The 16424-nt window shown below is 56.7% G+C and overlaps 1 protein-coding gene across 7 annotated transcripts in view; it reads left to right on the top strand.

Annotated features, from left to right (window-relative positions):
* MYO1G (myosin IG) overlaps positions 1–4222 on the top strand; it is an 18650-nt gene extending 14428 nt beyond the window's left edge. For all 7 annotated transcript variants that reach the window (XM_039847099.1, XM_039847101.1, XM_039847094.1 and 4 more), the window contains 6 exons: positions 1336–1559; positions 2067–2211; positions 2750–2854; positions 3024–3137; positions 3703–3857; positions 3938–4222. In XM_039847099.1, coding sequence (XP_039703033.1) covers positions 1336–1559; positions 2067–2211; positions 2750–2854; positions 3024–3137; positions 3703–3857; positions 3938–4094 — 900 coding nt within the window. In that variant the 3' untranslated portion in view covers positions 4095–4222. The remainder of the gene's footprint in view (positions 1–1335; positions 1560–2066; positions 2212–2749; positions 2855–3023; positions 3138–3702; positions 3858–3937) is intronic.
* Positions 4223–16424: the final 12202 nt, after the last annotated feature.

Here is a 16424-nt window from a genome sequence, read left to right as displayed (position 1 = left end):
ATTTATTCTGAAAGATTTCATACCTAGAGGAAAGTGCAGAATGGTGAACAAAATCCCCACACTCTTGCCCAGCGCCCACCATGTCACCTCCCACCCGGAATGGCTTTGTGTAGATACCTGCACCTCGGTCCTAGTTATTTTGAGCAGATCATTTCACTGTGTTTCTAGAGGACGAGGGTCCTTCTCTCTCTCCCCGCAGACCTTTATTTTCAACATTTCAAACCCACAGACAAACTGAAAGGTTCCTACGCTGGTTACCGCCTGCCTGGAGTGCTACGGTCACGTGCTCCCCACCGTCTCTGTCTCCCTGTCTCCCTGTCTCTCTGTCCCTGTCTCTCTCTGCGTGCACATACAGATACTTGTATTTTCCCTGAACTGTACAAAGCAGTGACACCCCTAAGTACTTCTGCAGGCGTGCCCTACAAACAAGGGCACCTCCTTTGTGAGCACACGGCCATTAGCACATCCAGGATGCCTAGCTCCGATGACACATGACCTGCATGCCTGAGCAGCTAGCACGTGGACCATCTTTGACTCTCCACAAGTCTGTCACTGTCACCCATTACATTTTTTAAAAACCCAGCACCCCTCCAGTGATGACACATGGCATTTGCTGGTTACCTCTGTTGCCCCCGCTAACACATAGGGGTTGTTTTTGAGGAGATGACACACCGTTACCACAGAAACAGGGTGGAGAAGCTTCGTGCGGGTCTGTTGCTGTCATGCCGTCTTCAGTGATATCCAGGCTTCGCCCATCAGCTCCTGTCTGTCTGAGTCGGGGTCTGGACATTGCAGGGTCCGGAGACGTTGCTTAAATCTGTCTTAATCCATGGGTCTTCTGGGCTGCCTACCTTGTAAGGGTTTCCTGTCTGGATTGCGATGGTTGCTTCTTTGGGGCGCCGCTCCATCTGAGGTCACGGCCTGGTCAGACTCCAGGCGGACAGTTGGCAGTTGCCCCTCATGGAGTATGAGCTGCATCTGCCCCCGGCTCTCTTGTCACATACTTCCTCTCGGGGCACTGGGGAGTCCCCAGCTGTGCAGGGGCTCAACTTAAAAGGCTTGGATCAGGAGAGCAGCTTTCCCAGGAGCTGGGCAGAAGCTCTGGCAGGGCGGCACTGTGGAACCAATCCCCGGCCAGGTGGAGGTGGCTCCGGGAGCCAGGGGCAGGTCTGCCGCGCCCAGGGCCCGCTGGCAGTGGGCAGGGCACATGGGTTTCCCCGAGGAGAGCGGGTGTTTTCGGGAAAGAAGAGAGCAGGCGCTCAGGGGGCGGGGTTAGGCTGAGGGAGGCGGGGCCTGGCTGCGCCTGACCCAGTGTCCCCACTGGCGGGCCCACAGGCATGGCGAGGCACGCTCGCGAGGTGGCGCTGCCGGCGACTGCGGGCCGTCTACACCATCATGCGCTGGTTCAGGAGGCACAAGGTGCGCGCTCACCTGGCAGAGCTGCATCGGCGGTTCCAGGCTGCGAGGCAGCCCCCACTCTATGGCCGCGACCTTGTCTGGCCACCGCCCCCTGCTGTGCTGCAGCCCTTCCAGGACACCTGCCAAATGCTCTTCTGCAGGTACCTGCCCTGGGCCAGTCCCCCGCCTGTCCTACTCAGCTAGTGGCCCTGAACACCTGGACCTGGTCACCTGAACCTCTCCGTGCTGGCTAGAGACACACCAGCCCCATCTAATAATCAGCAAAGGGGCCGGCGGCTGTGCCCATTAGCTGGCTGCCCAAGCCCCAGTCAGTGGCAGAGCCCTGCTGTCCCCAGCACCCTGCTGGGCATTCGGAGGGGCACAGGCCTGCAGGGGACCACAGTGGGCGGATGTAGAGAATGGGGAAACTGCATCTGAGCTGGGCTTCGAGGGTCGAATAGTTTTGTAGGGAGAGGGGCACGGATCAGCCAGCGTGCTGAGAGGGGAAGGGTGGCTGTGACACAGGGCAGCCAGTGCCAGGCTGAGGGGCCTGGCCTCCGGCAGGGGAAGGGGCGTGACAGGGCATTAAAGTGTGTTCTGGGGTTAGGACCAGAGGTGGGGAAGGCGAGGGCTGCACAGGGCCCATCTGAGCGCCTGTCCCTCTCCAGGTGGCGGGCCCGACAACTGGTAAAAAACATCCCCCCTTCAGACATGGCGCAGATCAAAGCCAAGGTGGCTGCCATGGGGGCGCTGCAGGAGCTGCGGCAGGACTGGGGCTGCCGGCGGGCCTGGGCCCGCGACTACCTGTCCTCGGTGAGTGTGGGGGCTGCTGGGGCCGGGCGCCGCGGAGGGCCTCAAGGCCGAGGCCTGGGCTTGAGGGAGCATCTCCTCCTCTCCGTACGCCCACGCCCCTGCGCCTGTTCTCAGGCCCACCCCTCTTCTCAGACACAAATCCCCCTTTTCAGGTCAGCCCCGTCCGGCCCCCCAGCCATGACACCCCAGCCATGGCTTCCCTTGGCTCTCACGTGGGCGGGCCGGGTGTGCTAGCCCCTGTCCCTGGTCTGCAAGAGATGCAGGCTCAAGGGGCGGGGCTGGCCCAGGTGGGCGTGGCATGGAGGAGCCGGGTCTGCTGGCCGGTGCGGCGGGCAGAGACCGATGCCTAGAACCGTGGGCCCCGAGTCTGCGCCGGGCGCTCAGGGAACCCAGTGTGGTGGGTGACCATGGAGGCGGGTGCTCCGCCAACTCGGTTTCCCGAGGCTCAGGGAGCTGTGCCGGGAGCTGAGAGCCGAGAGCGGCTGTCGATCGAGCGTGGCCCCAAGACCCCGTCCCAAGCTGCCCCCTCTGTGCTCAGGCCACGGACAACCCCACCGCCTCGGGCCTATTCGCTGAGCGCCTGAAGACGCTTCGGGACAAGGACGGCTTCGGGGCCGTGCTCTTCTCCAGCCACGTCCGAAAGGTGAGAGGTGGGCGCGGGGGTGCGGGGCCCAGCCCAGGCCCGGCCTAGAGGTGTCACAGCTGCTCCTGGGACTTCGGAAGTGGTCAGCTGTAACCCAGGCAGGGAGAAAGCGGGCCGGGGAGGAGGGCATCCCGGCGGCGCGTGACCCCCGAGAGCGACTGTCCCGCAGGTGAACCGCTTCAACAAGAGACGGGACCGCGCGCTGCTGCTCACTGACCGGCATCTGTACAAGCTGGAGCCCCGCCGCCAGTACCGGGTGATGCGGGCTGTGCCTCTGGACGCGGTGAGCTCGCGGGGCCCTTCTGCCTGCCTGGGATGGCCAGAACTTTCTAGAACAGCCTCAGTTCAGCATGGCCGCACCCCACCCTCCCTGGGCTGAAGCCTGCTTGGCTTCCCGGGGGCGCAGCTGCTCCTCCCACTCTGCCCTCTCCCCAAACCTGGGCCAGGTCGCATGGGCCCAGACCGCCACCCAGCTCTGTGGCACACTGGTGCCTGGAACCGCAGCTCCTGTCCCCAGGGCAAGGACTGCTGGGAGCGGGGACCAGGCTAGGTCCCTCTGACTGTCCAAGCGGGCGGGGGCATCTGGTCCGTAGCCATGACACGTGTGGCTACTCAGACGGAATAGAAAGGACAGAAAAATGAAAGGTCAGCTCCGCAGTCACGATAGCACATTCAGGTGCTCCAGACCCACAGACTGGTGTGTCGGGTGTGTCTGCCACTGGTGTGGCAGAGGGACAGACGGTGGAGCCCGGGCGGGGGCTCAGAGAGGCTGGGTCCTGCGGGGGTGCGGGGCTGGGGTACAGAGTCGGGAAGAGGGCCTGCCGCCCCCTGACCCTGACCCCCATCAGGTGACAGGACTGAGCGTGACCAGTGGGCGGGACCAGCTGGTGGTGCTCCACGCGCGGGGCCAGGACGACCTGGTGGTGTGTCTACACCGCTCACAGCCACCACTGGACAACCGCATTGGGGAGCTGGTGGGCGTTCTGGCTGCGCACTGCCAGGGGTGAGTCAGGAGGGCAGCTGCGGGTCCGGGGTCGCACCCCCCCCCATCCCCGTTCCTGACCTTCCTCCTGCCCGCTTCAGGGAGGGTCGCGCCCTGGAGGTCCGCGTCTCCGACTGCATCCCCCTGAGCCAGCGCGGTGCCCGGCGCCTGGTGTCGGTGGAGTCCACAACGGAGCAGCCGGAGCCGGACTTCCGCTGCCGCCGGGGCACCTTCACCCTCCTGTGGCCCAGCCGCTGAGTCCGCCTGTCCGGCTGCAGCAAAGACTCGGCCCCATGGAAGTGAAGGCGCCTCTGCCCGGCCCGCCCCCGGCCGTGGGTCCCCCCATCCCAGCGCCGAGCAATAAACAATGCTGCACCTGTCTCCGAGTGGGCTTGTGTCTGTGAGCGGACATCTGCCACTGCCACGCCAACTTGGCAAATGGCACCCCAGCGTCCTCTGCTGACTCCTGCAGGGTCACTCGAACTGGAGGAGGCGGTCTGAGGGCCAGTCTGGTGGGGCCCAGCCTAGGGACTGTGGGAGGTGGAGCCCTGGTCTGAGGGGACACTGCATGTCCTCCCTGGGCCGCCCCCACCCTGTGCGGCATTGAGACGGTCCCTCCGCGGAGACCCTTTTCCCCTCCTCCAGGACTCCTGGCCTCGTTCCTGCTGGGCCACTGGGGAGGCTGGGAGTCCCAGCACACACACTGTGGGCACAGAGCAGGCCCCGCCTACTGGCTGGAGGCACATGCTGCCCCAGCTGCTGCCTGTCTGTGCTGGGTGTGGGCATCCCGGGCCTTAGGAAGCCCACCTCTGAGGGGAGCAGCCAGGACCTCCCACAGTCTGTGAGCCTGGCCTGTGTCTGGGGCTTCTCAGGAAGCCAGTGAAGAAAGGCCAGAGTGGACACAGCCTACTGCCTAGCCAGCAGAGCCCCCAGCCCCCAGGCCTTAGCCCCTCCCCAGTCCCTGGCCTCCAGCCCCCAGCCCCTCCCAGCTCCCCCATCCTCTCCTCCCCCACAGGTGGCCCCTCTGCTCTCGGGGGCTCCCACCCTCCTCCCCTGCGCCCTGCATTCAGGGGCAGCCTTGCTTGGCTGCGCCCTCTTGGTGTGGAGGGAGGTCCACATCTGCTGCAGTGGCTTCCGGTGCGTCAGGGGAGGGCTCAGACCTTCCTGAAGCTTCAGCTCATCACTGTGCAGGGGTGTGGGGGGCCACCTCCCACCTCCTCCATCCATGCTCCTGCCCCGGAGAGCCTTGACATGGGGGACCCTGACATGGGGGGCTCCAGCATGTCTCCCCTACCTCCCAGCACAGTCTGGAGAAGGAGCCAGTCCTACGTGGAGAGGTGGCAGCAGAATCCACGTCTGTTAGCAGAGAAGAATGACCTTAGTTTTCTGGTGGACTCTTTAGAGTTTTCTTTATGTAGTATCATGTCATCTGCAAGGAGTGACAGTTTACTTCTTGTCCAGTCTGGATGCCTTTTATTTCTTTTCTTGTCTGATTGCTCTGGCTGGGACTTCCAGTGCTGTGTGGAACAGAAGTGGGGGGAGGGGCACCCTCTTCTTGCTCCTGATCTTAGAGGAAAAAACATCCACTTTTTCACCATTGAGTATGATATTAGTTGTGGGTTGGTCACATCTGGCCTTTATTATATCGAGGTATGTTCCCCCATCCTCACTTTGCTGAGGTGTTTTATCATGAAACAATGTTGGATTTCATCAAATGCTTTCACTGCATCTATTGAGATGATGATGATGATGATAGATTAGGTAGATGATAGGTTAGACAGATAGATAATAGATAGGCGATAGATAAGTAGATAGAGGATAGAGAGGTAGATGATAGATGACAGACGAACGGATGATCCACAGGCAGGAGGAGTGTTATCACAGGAATCGGCTCGCAGGTATGAGTCTGAGGCGGGAAGGCCGGGAGAGCGGGTGGTGTCATCCAGCCTGAGTCTGAAGGCTCAGGAATCTGGAGACCACGGAGGAGAAGTTGGATGTCCCAGCTCAAGCAGAGAGAGTGAATCTGTCCTTCCTCTGTCTTTTTGCCTGCGGGGCCCTCAGCAGATGGGATGATGCCTGCCCCGCCCCCCCGGGCATGGTCTCAGCCTTTACTCAGTCTACAGATTCAAATCTGATCCCTTTCAGTGGACCTCACGCCCGGACATCATCTGGGCTTCCCTCAGGCCGGCCAAATGGACATGTAGGGTTAACCATCACATGCGCTAAGGTTATGATCCTTTTGCATAAGAAATCGCCAAACTGTCTTCCAAAGTGTCTGTAATCATTTTTCAGCCCCAGCAACGGATGTGAGCTCCTGCTGCTCCACGTTCTCACCAGCATTTGATGTGGTCAGTGTTCCGGATTTCGGCCATTTTTGTAGGCATTTAGTGGTATCTCACTGTTTTGATTTGCATTTCCCTAGTGACATATGATATGGGGCATCTTTTCATGTGCTTATTTACCACCTGTATATATATATCTTTTTGAGCAGGACTTTGGCCCATTTTCAGTTTGGTTTTCTTTTCTGAATGTCATTTTGACAGATCTTTGTACGTTCTGGACACAGATTCTCTCTCAGACGTGTGTTTCGCAAATATTTTCCCTAATCCGCATCTTGTCTTTCGTTTGTCTTAACAGCGGCTTTCACAGCGCAGTTTTGTATTTAGTGAAGTCGAGCTCATCAGTTTTTTCTCTCATGGATCATGATATTGATGTTGTATCTAAAAGGTCTGGAGGCCATTTGCACAGCACGCATCTACTGTACCCCATGTTCCCTCACGTTAGGACAAGGATCACTGGGCCTTCTGAGCCAGGGCTCAAATCCAGGCCCACTGTCCCTTCTGCAGAGCACTTGGGTCCTCTCCATGCTCTGCCGAAGTTCTGTGCCTGCTCCCTCCCTCCAAAGTCCCCGCAGGATGGACCCCAAGCGTCAAAGCCTCCCAGCTTCAGGGGACACACGTGCAGACACGAGAGGGCTGGGGGGACTCTGAGAGAGCTCGCCTGCCACCTCCACTCTCTCACGGCCTCGCCTAACTGCACAGTTACCAGATCAACTTCAGTTTCTAGAACGTGGAGAGAGCCTACATGGCACCTGCAAACCAGGCCAGACTGAGCTCCTGGGGGCTGCCAGGCCTGGGACTTTACAATGCCAACCATTTCACACACATAATTTTATAGCAAGATCATAAAGTTCTGTTAGTTATTCAAGAGTCATCCTGTAATTTAGTTTTTACAGTAATTTATTTTTAATTGTAATGACAGTTGTCTGCCCAGAGATGATGCTCATAAAACTTTTAAACTATGACAGGGTTCAATAAAATCTGTGAGCATTTTGTTGCAAAAAAACATTAGACTACGATATACAACGGCACTGACTTCTCCCACGGAGCGGCTCTCTGATGGCGGGCAAGGACCCTGGGAGCTCGGAGCTGAGAGAAACCAGAGGCTGCCTGCACGTCCCCCTGGACCCCCGCATTGCCCAGAATCACTGCCAGGACCTGGTCCAGCCGCGACGGTGCCTGGACGCCGAGGCTCTGCGGGTGCATGGAGGTCACCAGCCCGCCAGCCGCGCCAGCCCGCGGGACGCGGACGCAGATCTTGTTATGACTGGGTGGGTCTCTATCGCCCTTCTCCCGTCTGTCAGGCCCCTTGCCTCCTGCCGGCCTTCGCCACCAGCTTCCCTTAGGAAGTTACCACAGTGGGACCACAGTGGCGGACGGCAGGCCCACTGCCTGCAGAACCCAGCGGGGACAGTGGAGGATGCAAAGTCCCTGGGGCCACGCCAAGTACACCCCTAGAGCAGCAGTGGGACTCCACACGTATGGGGACTTCTCCCCGTGGCGACCACCTGGCGCCATCCTGGGTCAGGGGGGTGGGGTGGGGCGTCCAAAGGTCCATCCTGAAGCTCCTAGGAAACGGGTCTCGGGCCTGTCCCCACCAGCGTCAACTTCCTTGCTCACTCTCATCGGCACCCCCGCAAACATTCAGGTCGGATGACCCTGATCCCGAGGGAAGACAGGTCACCCCCCCTGGCAGGCCCAGCTCAGAGGCCACCTCCTCCAGGCAGACTTCCCCAGCGTTCGAACCTGCAGAAGCTACAGACTTTCCCAGGGGAGGCCCGGAGCCCACTCTAGCACGCATGCGCCCAGCACCCCCTCCGTCCGCGAGCCCCGCCGCCTCGGGGCGCCCTTCCTTCGCGCTTCCCCAGACACCTTCGCGTGCACATAACTGATCAGGTCTGGGGCGACAGACTTCGATCTGACATCACATTCACATTCAGTAACATCCTGGAACCTGAAATGTACCATCAGGGGCTTCTGACACGCGTGTCTACCGTGTGTCCTGGTGCCGCCAAGATGGTCAGCATCACCTTTAACCCGGGACGCTCCCTCCGTCCACCCCACCCTTCACCCACCTTTCTTTTTATCATCCATACGTCGCTCGTCGCTTGGCGGAGCTCCATGCGCCCCGCGACGCACCGGAGGATGCACCCTGAGCATCGCGGCCTCCTAGCGCCAGGTGCGGGCCCGCCACCAGGGGGCGCGCGGGGCGCCGCCGAGGCCCGGGCTCCCGATTTCCCTGCGCGCGCGCGGCTGGCGGCGGGGCCGGCACTCCGGGGACCCCTCCACCCCGGTGAGACCCAGGCACCTGGAGGCAGGCTGCCCGCTCCGGTCACAGACCTTTCCAGGTGGCCTGCCGTTGGTCGTGACTTAACGGGCCATGCCGAAGGCGCTGGAACGCGGGAAGGACTCGCCGGGGGCACCGCGGGGAGCGACGAAGGCCTCGCGCGGCCCTGCCCGCCGCACCTGCCCACGCTGCGCCTTCGCCCTAAGTGCGGAACTCGCCGCCGCAGGCTAGAAATGATTTCGGAAGCTCCCGAAGCACCTGACACACGCCTCCTGGCAGCTTCACAGCTCACTTTCAAGGGTCACCCCCTTATTTCTCGACTGAGGGAGACGGGACTCAGGGGCCAACGTTCAGGCTCTTTCTCCCCGAGGCCCTGGGGAGACAGGGAGATGAGCGCCCCCCTGAGGCACCCTCTGCAGAGCGAGCCCACCCAGCTCGGTCCACTTCTCCCACAACCAGGTGCTCTCAGCACCTGCGACACCATGGTGTGCACAGTCAACATGCGGCACAGGTCACCCGGTCCAGTGCGTGGACCCCAAGACGCAGGGGCAGTGCTGCGAGCTCCATCTGGGCCCACAGAGGACTGGGCGGGGGACCCGGGGCGCTCGGGCCCACATCACAGACTCTCTGTGCCACACGCACGTCAGTCTCCTCCAGTTCCCCCATAGAAAGCGCATCACAGTGCTCTGGGGAAGCAGATTCACAGATCCGCGGCGTGCCACGCAGACGTGGCCACCAGGCTGAAACGCCCACGGCTGGGGGCACAGCAAAGGTGACCTCCGTGCGTGCGGGCATCACTGGTAACCGACAGAACCGGAAACGGCCGAAGTTGCAAACAACTGAGCGCTTAAATAGAGGATATTGGCTCATTTGAATTGGTAATCGCTAAGATGACATAAAGATATGGTGATGTTTGTGCAATAATGTAAAGCGGGGAAAAAAGGAGAAAACGGTTTGGTTTTCAACATACCATACAAAACTGCGCACTGCAGCTACAAAGTGCAGGTAGATACGCACGTCGGTAGAAACCAGAAGGGACTGGAAAAATGAAAAGGGGGGAAATGGACGTATGCGGCAGAAGGATTATGTGTGAAATTTTTTCATTTTAAATTTCCTTTAATATTTTAGTAAGATTTTAATAAATTATACTTTAAAATTTTTTCTCTCCTGAACTAAAACTTTCGTTAAACAAAGAAGCAACTTAACCGGAGGCAGCGAGGGAGGGTGACATCGGCTGCCTGTCCCACCGGGCAATGCAACGCTAACTGATGGGCAAGAGAGAGAGAGAGGCAGAGACAGAGAGAGGCAGAGACAGAGAGAGGCAGAGACAGCCCCGTCCTAGACAAGGAGCAGCCCCTTTTTGTGCTCTGAAGACCGACGAGCAGCGGGCTTCGGAGATGAAGGCGCACTCAGGGCTCTGGTGTGCGGCGCTGCCCCTGGGTGTTGGGCTCCATTGGTGGGTAGATTCAGCCACGGCCATAGGAGCGGTCAGAGGAGCAGATGGTGTGGCTGAGCCTCCCACGGGGGGCACGGCCAAGGCTGGGGCTGGAGGGAGCCAGGGCCTGGTCTCAGCCACATGGAGTCCCAGAGAGAGGCAGGACTGATGGCTAGAGACACCTGCACACAAAGCGAGGGAATCCAATGGTGACAAAACACCATGGCTGGCAAGGAGGGAGCAGCCCATTGCAAAGCATTACAGCTCAGACCCATCAGCGCTCAAGGGCAAGGCATAAGGGGCCACCAGGACCCTAAGAGGGTGGCAGTGGGAAGTGACTGAGGCAGGAGCACAAATTATTAAGAATTCCTAGCCTGATAGAAACATGGACAAAGGCCATGAATAGGCATTTCAGTGAAATGTAAACCAAGGCACAAAGCCAAAGCACTGCCCAGCCATTCCATGGCAAAAATTAAGAATCCGACAATGCCAGGGCTGGAGAGGCTGTGGACCAGATTCTCTGAAACATGGCTGAGGGGAGTGAACCCAGGGTAACAACTTGGGGAAACTGGTTGGCTTTTCCTTATAAACTCGGACAGTCACATGCCCAACAGCCAAGGAGATCTCTCCTGGGTGTAAACCTAAGACAAAGCCCCACACGGCTACCCCAGGAACACATTCCAGAGAGTTCCCCAGCCTGCTGGTAATAGCTGCCACAGTTCTGACACCCATGGGCAAAAGATGGAACATGGCGGCAGAGGGAGGGGCGGTTTTCTGCAATGGAATATTATACAGTAGTGAACATGAATAACATGAATTAACTCCAGCTAAATAAACAAACAAAAATGTGTGAATCTTCATAACATAATATAAAGTGAAAAAAATCAAGTCCAGGAGACTACTTATGTGATGGCTAATTTCATGTCAACTTGGCCAGGCTGCAATACACATATATTTGATCAAACACCAATCTAGATGTCAGTGTGAAGGTATTGTTTAGATGAGCGTAACATCTAAATCATTGGACTTTGAGTAAAGCAAATCATCCTCCATAATGTGGGTGGGCCTGGTCCAATCAGTTGAAGGCCTTAAGAAAAAAGACTGATACATCATCAGCTCTGCCATTCTGTTTATCTTGAGAACCCTGACTAATACAGCTTACAGTATGATTACTTTTTTACAAAGTTAAAAAAATAAACATAAACAACATATATTTTTTAATGTAGAATTTGGGTCACCTCTGAGAGATTGGGATACACTCTAAGGGGAACACAGATAGTAGATTTACATTTTTGTCAGTGTTCTAGTTCTTGGGTGGGCTGGTAATTCCAGAGGTTTAATTAAAATCTTATTATTGAATGAATGATAGAAAGGGCCACGATGCATGGACTAATAGAATACATCATAAACCAAATATTTTAATCAATCAAATTCTGTGCATAAAATAAAAACTGAATGTTACACATCAGTATGCATAGAATGATCTTAGTTTCTAAAGTTTCCAATATGAGTATATGTACATACGCAGCTATATGTGTAAATTTGCATTTAAAATTTTGCATAGGAAAAACTCAAAAGGATAGACACACGTGTTTCTGGGTGTTGGGTGGCATTCTGAGTCATTACATTTTCTTAGTTTGCTTTTTTTTCCCCCAAATTTTCTACAATAAAAACATTTTTTTTGTTTTTGTTTTTTAAAGAACACATTTTTTTTAATAGGAGAAAAGCACAGCGCACCACCCGGAAGCCCCGCTGTAACTCGGCTGTGACGGTCTAGTGCGTGTTCTTATTGTACTTTACCAAGCGGCTCCAAGACACCCAGAAAGTTGAAGCTCACATACTTCTTTTGGATTTAAGCCTATTAGATGTTTAATGAGTGTTCACTGTGAAGGAGACAGAAAGATAAGACGCGGTCCCTCTGTGTCCCGAGCAGTCTTCTGAGTCGTGTGAGTGTAAACTGCAGGCACGATGCCTTTTTTACTTCCAAATATTTCAGTATTTCTTACTGAAATACAACATTCTCTTGTTTAACCACAGCGTAGTTATCAAAACCAGGAAATGAACGTTAACGCAATGTTATTATCTGATCTGCAGACCTCATTCGGATTTCTCCAAAAATGTCCTTGATGGCAAAGAAATGCCCAAATCCGGCACCGCACAGGTTTCAAGGGCTCTGTGTCCTTAACCTGAGGCGGTCCTGCACGGTCCTTCAGGACACTGGCTGTGTGGTCGGTTTGCAGCCTGTGACTCTGTGGGTCCCCCTCAGGGCGGGCTGCACTTTTGGCAGGTCCACTACAGAGGCCGTGCTGTGTCCTCTGTGATTGTGTCAGGAGGCACCTGAGGCCGATTTGCCCTCTCCTAGTGACAAAACTGTAGTCACGGGGTGAGGGCGGTGGCTGCCAGGCCTCTCTGCTGCAGGTACCATTTCCGTTTGCACGTAGCAGGCACCTAGAAGGAGAGCCTTTGAGACTAGGGGAATATTCACTTTCCTCAGCAAACTTCTGCCCACTTGTTTTTATGTCTATTGATGATTCTTGCCAGAATCAGTTATTACTACGGTCATTGTCAAATGATGTGTTTCGAATTCCATCATTCCTTCTGTATTCATCGCTGGGCTTTCTACTTAAGAGCCTTTCCTTCTCTCTCCGCTTTGTTTCTATCAGCAGGTGTACGTGGATGCTCATTTCAGTTAGGGGCTTATCACCGACGGTGGTCATTATTTGACGCTTACAGTGTCCCAGATGCATTTTCCGGCAGGGATGTCCCGCGGAAGCGTCCCTTGTGTTCTGGACACTTATTTTCTGACACAAGGTGTTTCAGCTCAGCTCGCTTTTCTCCCCGCCAGCCGTGAAACAGACTCTTCTCCCCGGGCCCCCAGCTTCTCTGCTGGAGGACAGTCTGAAGACACCAAGATCCGAGCGCTGCTGGGCGTCATGGCTTCTAGGAAACGTTCTGTATAAATGCACCGATCCGCGCACGCGCGCGAGTCTGCATCTGCGTGTGTGTCCATGTGTCTATATCTATTTAGGAGTGTGCGTGCGTGTGTTTCCAAACTTACGTGTGTGCGCACACACAGGCATTTGTGCAATAAAACCAAGAGCTCGTGCTGATCCCTTGATTCACTTCCGGTTCTGCAGGCTCTGACCCGCCTTGGAGGTTCGGCACTTCCTTCGGGTAAGGGCGTCTGTGAGGGCCTCGCACGACGCAGGCGGGACCTCCTGGCCTCGCGCTGCACTCCCCAGCCTGTGCGGCAGGTAGACCAGCAACCCGCAGCCTTCTGAGCGGTGTTGGGGAGGCCGGAGCCGGTAGGACTGTTGGGGAGAGGGCGAAACGCTGGGATATTCCGGGTGAAATGAGAAGCCAGAACAGATGGCCATCGTCCAGCTCCACGGAGCAACCGCGAGCGACCTCAGGGGCTCTTGGGAAGGGCACACCTGCTCCGCACAGCAGCTGGGAGCCGACCGGAGGCTTTGTGGGCACAGCTGGCTCTGCCGAGCAGAGACAGCTGGGGGAGGCCCTCACACCCACGGTGGCCGAGGACAGGCCACCCCCACTGCTTAGGGCTGGAGAGACGGGTTCCAACAGCGGTGACCTGAGCCGCGGCCTCCTCAGACTTGTTTGTCATAACACCTGACACACTTGCCACCAGTTGTATTTCTAGGGATCCTGTTCCCTTTAAGGCTGTTGGGTTGCGGCTTCAACTCTGTCGTCCAGCAAATGTATTCCCCAAAGAAAGACAAAGTGGGGCCAGTCTTTGTGTATGCACTCGCCTCCCCATCCTGGTCTTTATAGAACATGCAGCCTGGGCCACCTGCCAACAACGCAGAGCAGGGCGAGGCCACCAAAGCGTGCCCTCCCTGGGCCAGGGCACAGCGGGGAGCAGGAGTGCCAGCCAGGGTGTTCTGAGGATACGGACATCGCCTGAGGGCTCTGGGGGCTGCAGGAGTGTTGGGAAGCAAGAGGTGAACAGGTGTTGAGCCTCTCCCGCCTCTGCGAGGGCCGCAGGGTGTTATTTTAAAGCCAAAAGGAGCTGCAGGTGGTGGAGGGCTACTGAGCCGACTGGCGAGGCCCGAGGCTGGGACACCGCCTTCCTGAAACCAGCACCAACCCACTTCTCCACTTCGGGGAAGACAAAAGTCCCCAGAATATACAGTAGGGGCGGGCCTCTGCTGGCCCTGGCGAAGCACTCTCCTCAGACCGTGCAAGATCACATTCGCTTACACCGCACGAATCTGAGCGAACGTACCTGGAGGCTAAGGCGCAGCCAGCTGGACCCTGGGCCCGGAGCGAAAGGCTGCGATGCGCCTGTGGCAGGGCTTAGCCTGGGCGCGTCGGTGCCAGCGCCTGGAGATGGTGCCCTCAGCACCTGCTTCTCCGAAGCCCCCAGCCTGCCTCCCTCCACGCCACTTTCCTCACGATGGCAAGGGGCAGAGCAGCCAAGGGCAGGACAATTTCAGACTGAGGTCGAGAAGTGCCCCCAAACTCAAAGTGGGGGACAGTCTGTACAGTAAGTGGCCTTTCCCTGTCAAGTGTGTCACTGCCAGGAAAGACACAGACACACTGAGGAAGGGACAGTTCCAGATTAAAGAGAGAAAGCGTGTGGGCCCGCTAAATGCAACGGGACCTTTTGCTACAAAGCACGTAATTGGGACACTTGGCAAACTCAGAATCAGCCCTGTAGATTAGATAATAGCATCGGATCTCTGTCAATTTCTTGATTTTAATCACTGTGTGCAGGTTAGGCAAGAGAATGGCCTTGTTTTAGGAAAAAGATGCTGAAGAGTAAAGGGGCATCGTGTCCTCATCTTTTTTCTCAAATGGCTCTGGAAGGAAAAATAGAGAGATAATGAAGCCACTGTGGTAAAATAATAACATTTACAGGTCTGGATAAAGAAGGCTATTCTTGAACTGTTCTGTGAGCTTCCATCTTAAGCTTAACAGGGAAAAAGGCATGCAATGTCCAAACCCTTCCTCCTCCCGGCCTGGAACTGGAGAGGGCTGGCCATCTGAGACCACTGTCCCCCAACCCGCACCCCTTAATACCTCCTCAGCCCTGGCAAGGCCGCCCCCATCTGCTCCTCCTGCCCAAGTGGCTGCGAGAAGCACACGCTCCGCCCAGCCTTGGCCCCGATTCCTATCCTGCCCAAGCCTCACAGTCTCCACTGCCTCCTCCTCACTCTGGGCCTGGAGCAGACACAGCCATCCATCATGATCGGCTCCCTCCTCCCTCCTGCCCATCAGAAGCTCTTGGGTCTCCCCTTCGCTCTTCCTGGTCTCAGAAGAAAAAAGATGCCACAATCTTCCCTGCGCGCCTCCGGCTCCAGCCCCCACCTGAGGCCACTCCACCAGCAGCACGCCCCCACCCCCACAGGCCAGGTTGCCCTGGGCAGCCTCATGCTTCCCTCTACCAGTACCGCCCTTTCCCACCCCGTCACTTGGGCAGCCCCTCATTACTCCTGCTCTCACATTCACTTGATAGCACTGTGGCATCTGGCCCCCATGCTCCCCCCAAGGTGGCAGTGTCAAAGACAGGAATTAGAATCAGAAACTTGAGCTGCAGTCTCTCTCCACCTCTTCAGACATGTGTGACTCTGGGCACATTTCTGGAACGTGTGGGCAGGGTACGTGCAGGCTCGCTCAGTGCAAACTGTAACATCTGACCACGCGGCCTTTCTCTCTCCCCATCTTGTTCGCCTGCCCCCAACTTCTCTAATCAGCCTCGTAGGAGCTGACGTTAAAGCCACCCTATCTGCTGGCAGCTCCCACACCTGCATCTCCGTTTCTGGCCCCATTACTGGCCCCGCCTGTCTGGGACCCACAGCTGCTTGGACATCTCCCCTTGGGCTTCCAGCTGGCCCAAATTTAACATGCTGACACTTAAAGCCACTCTCATTCGTGCTGGATTTGCCAAAAGGCAGTCACAGCAGGTGCTTTAGGCTACCAAGAAGTAATAAACTTCTGAGAAAAAATTTTGATATTCCAAAAATGCATCAGCGCAGCTCATCCTGTAGTGTGGAGCTTACTGTGAATGGCATGGGGCAGAGCACCTAACACCTGCAGCACCGGGGCCTGAGGTCTTGTCAGTGCACCCTGTCACTGCCACCAACAACCCGTCCTTCCTAACAGTCTTGGGATCTAGTCACTCGGAGCATCCTGTGTAAAACCACCCTTTAGTCCTCTCTCACATCGCCATGTCAGGTTTTTAACTCTTGACCATTCTCCTGCCCCAAAGCCCTGCACGCTCCCTCCCTACCAGCCGCATCCAGTCCGTACTGGCTCGGATCTGCAACTCATCATTGCCTCCTAACTGAGCCTGCCCACGCTGTCCTCTGTCATGGGTCACCTCCCCGTGCACAGAGTGGAGGTGTCATATTCCTGTTTACACAGCTTGGTGGGCTCCCCCTTAACTCAAGTCCAAACTCCCACCTATAAGTCAGAGCCTCCGCCATGGGCCCCAGTCCAGCTGCCTCCCGCTCTGCTGTTCACCACCCCTTCCTCACAGATTCTGGGCTCCAGCCAAACCAGAC

Source organism: Pteropus medius, unplaced genomic scaffold (assembly GCF_902729225.1).
Source record: "Pteropus medius unplaced genomic scaffold, Ma_sr-lr_union100, whole genome shotgun sequence".
Lineage (NCBI taxonomy): Eukaryota > Metazoa > Chordata > Mammalia > Chiroptera > Pteropodidae > Pteropus > Pteropus medius.
Note: the sequence above shows the minus strand (reverse complement) of the source record. Positions and strands in the feature narration are given on the sequence as shown.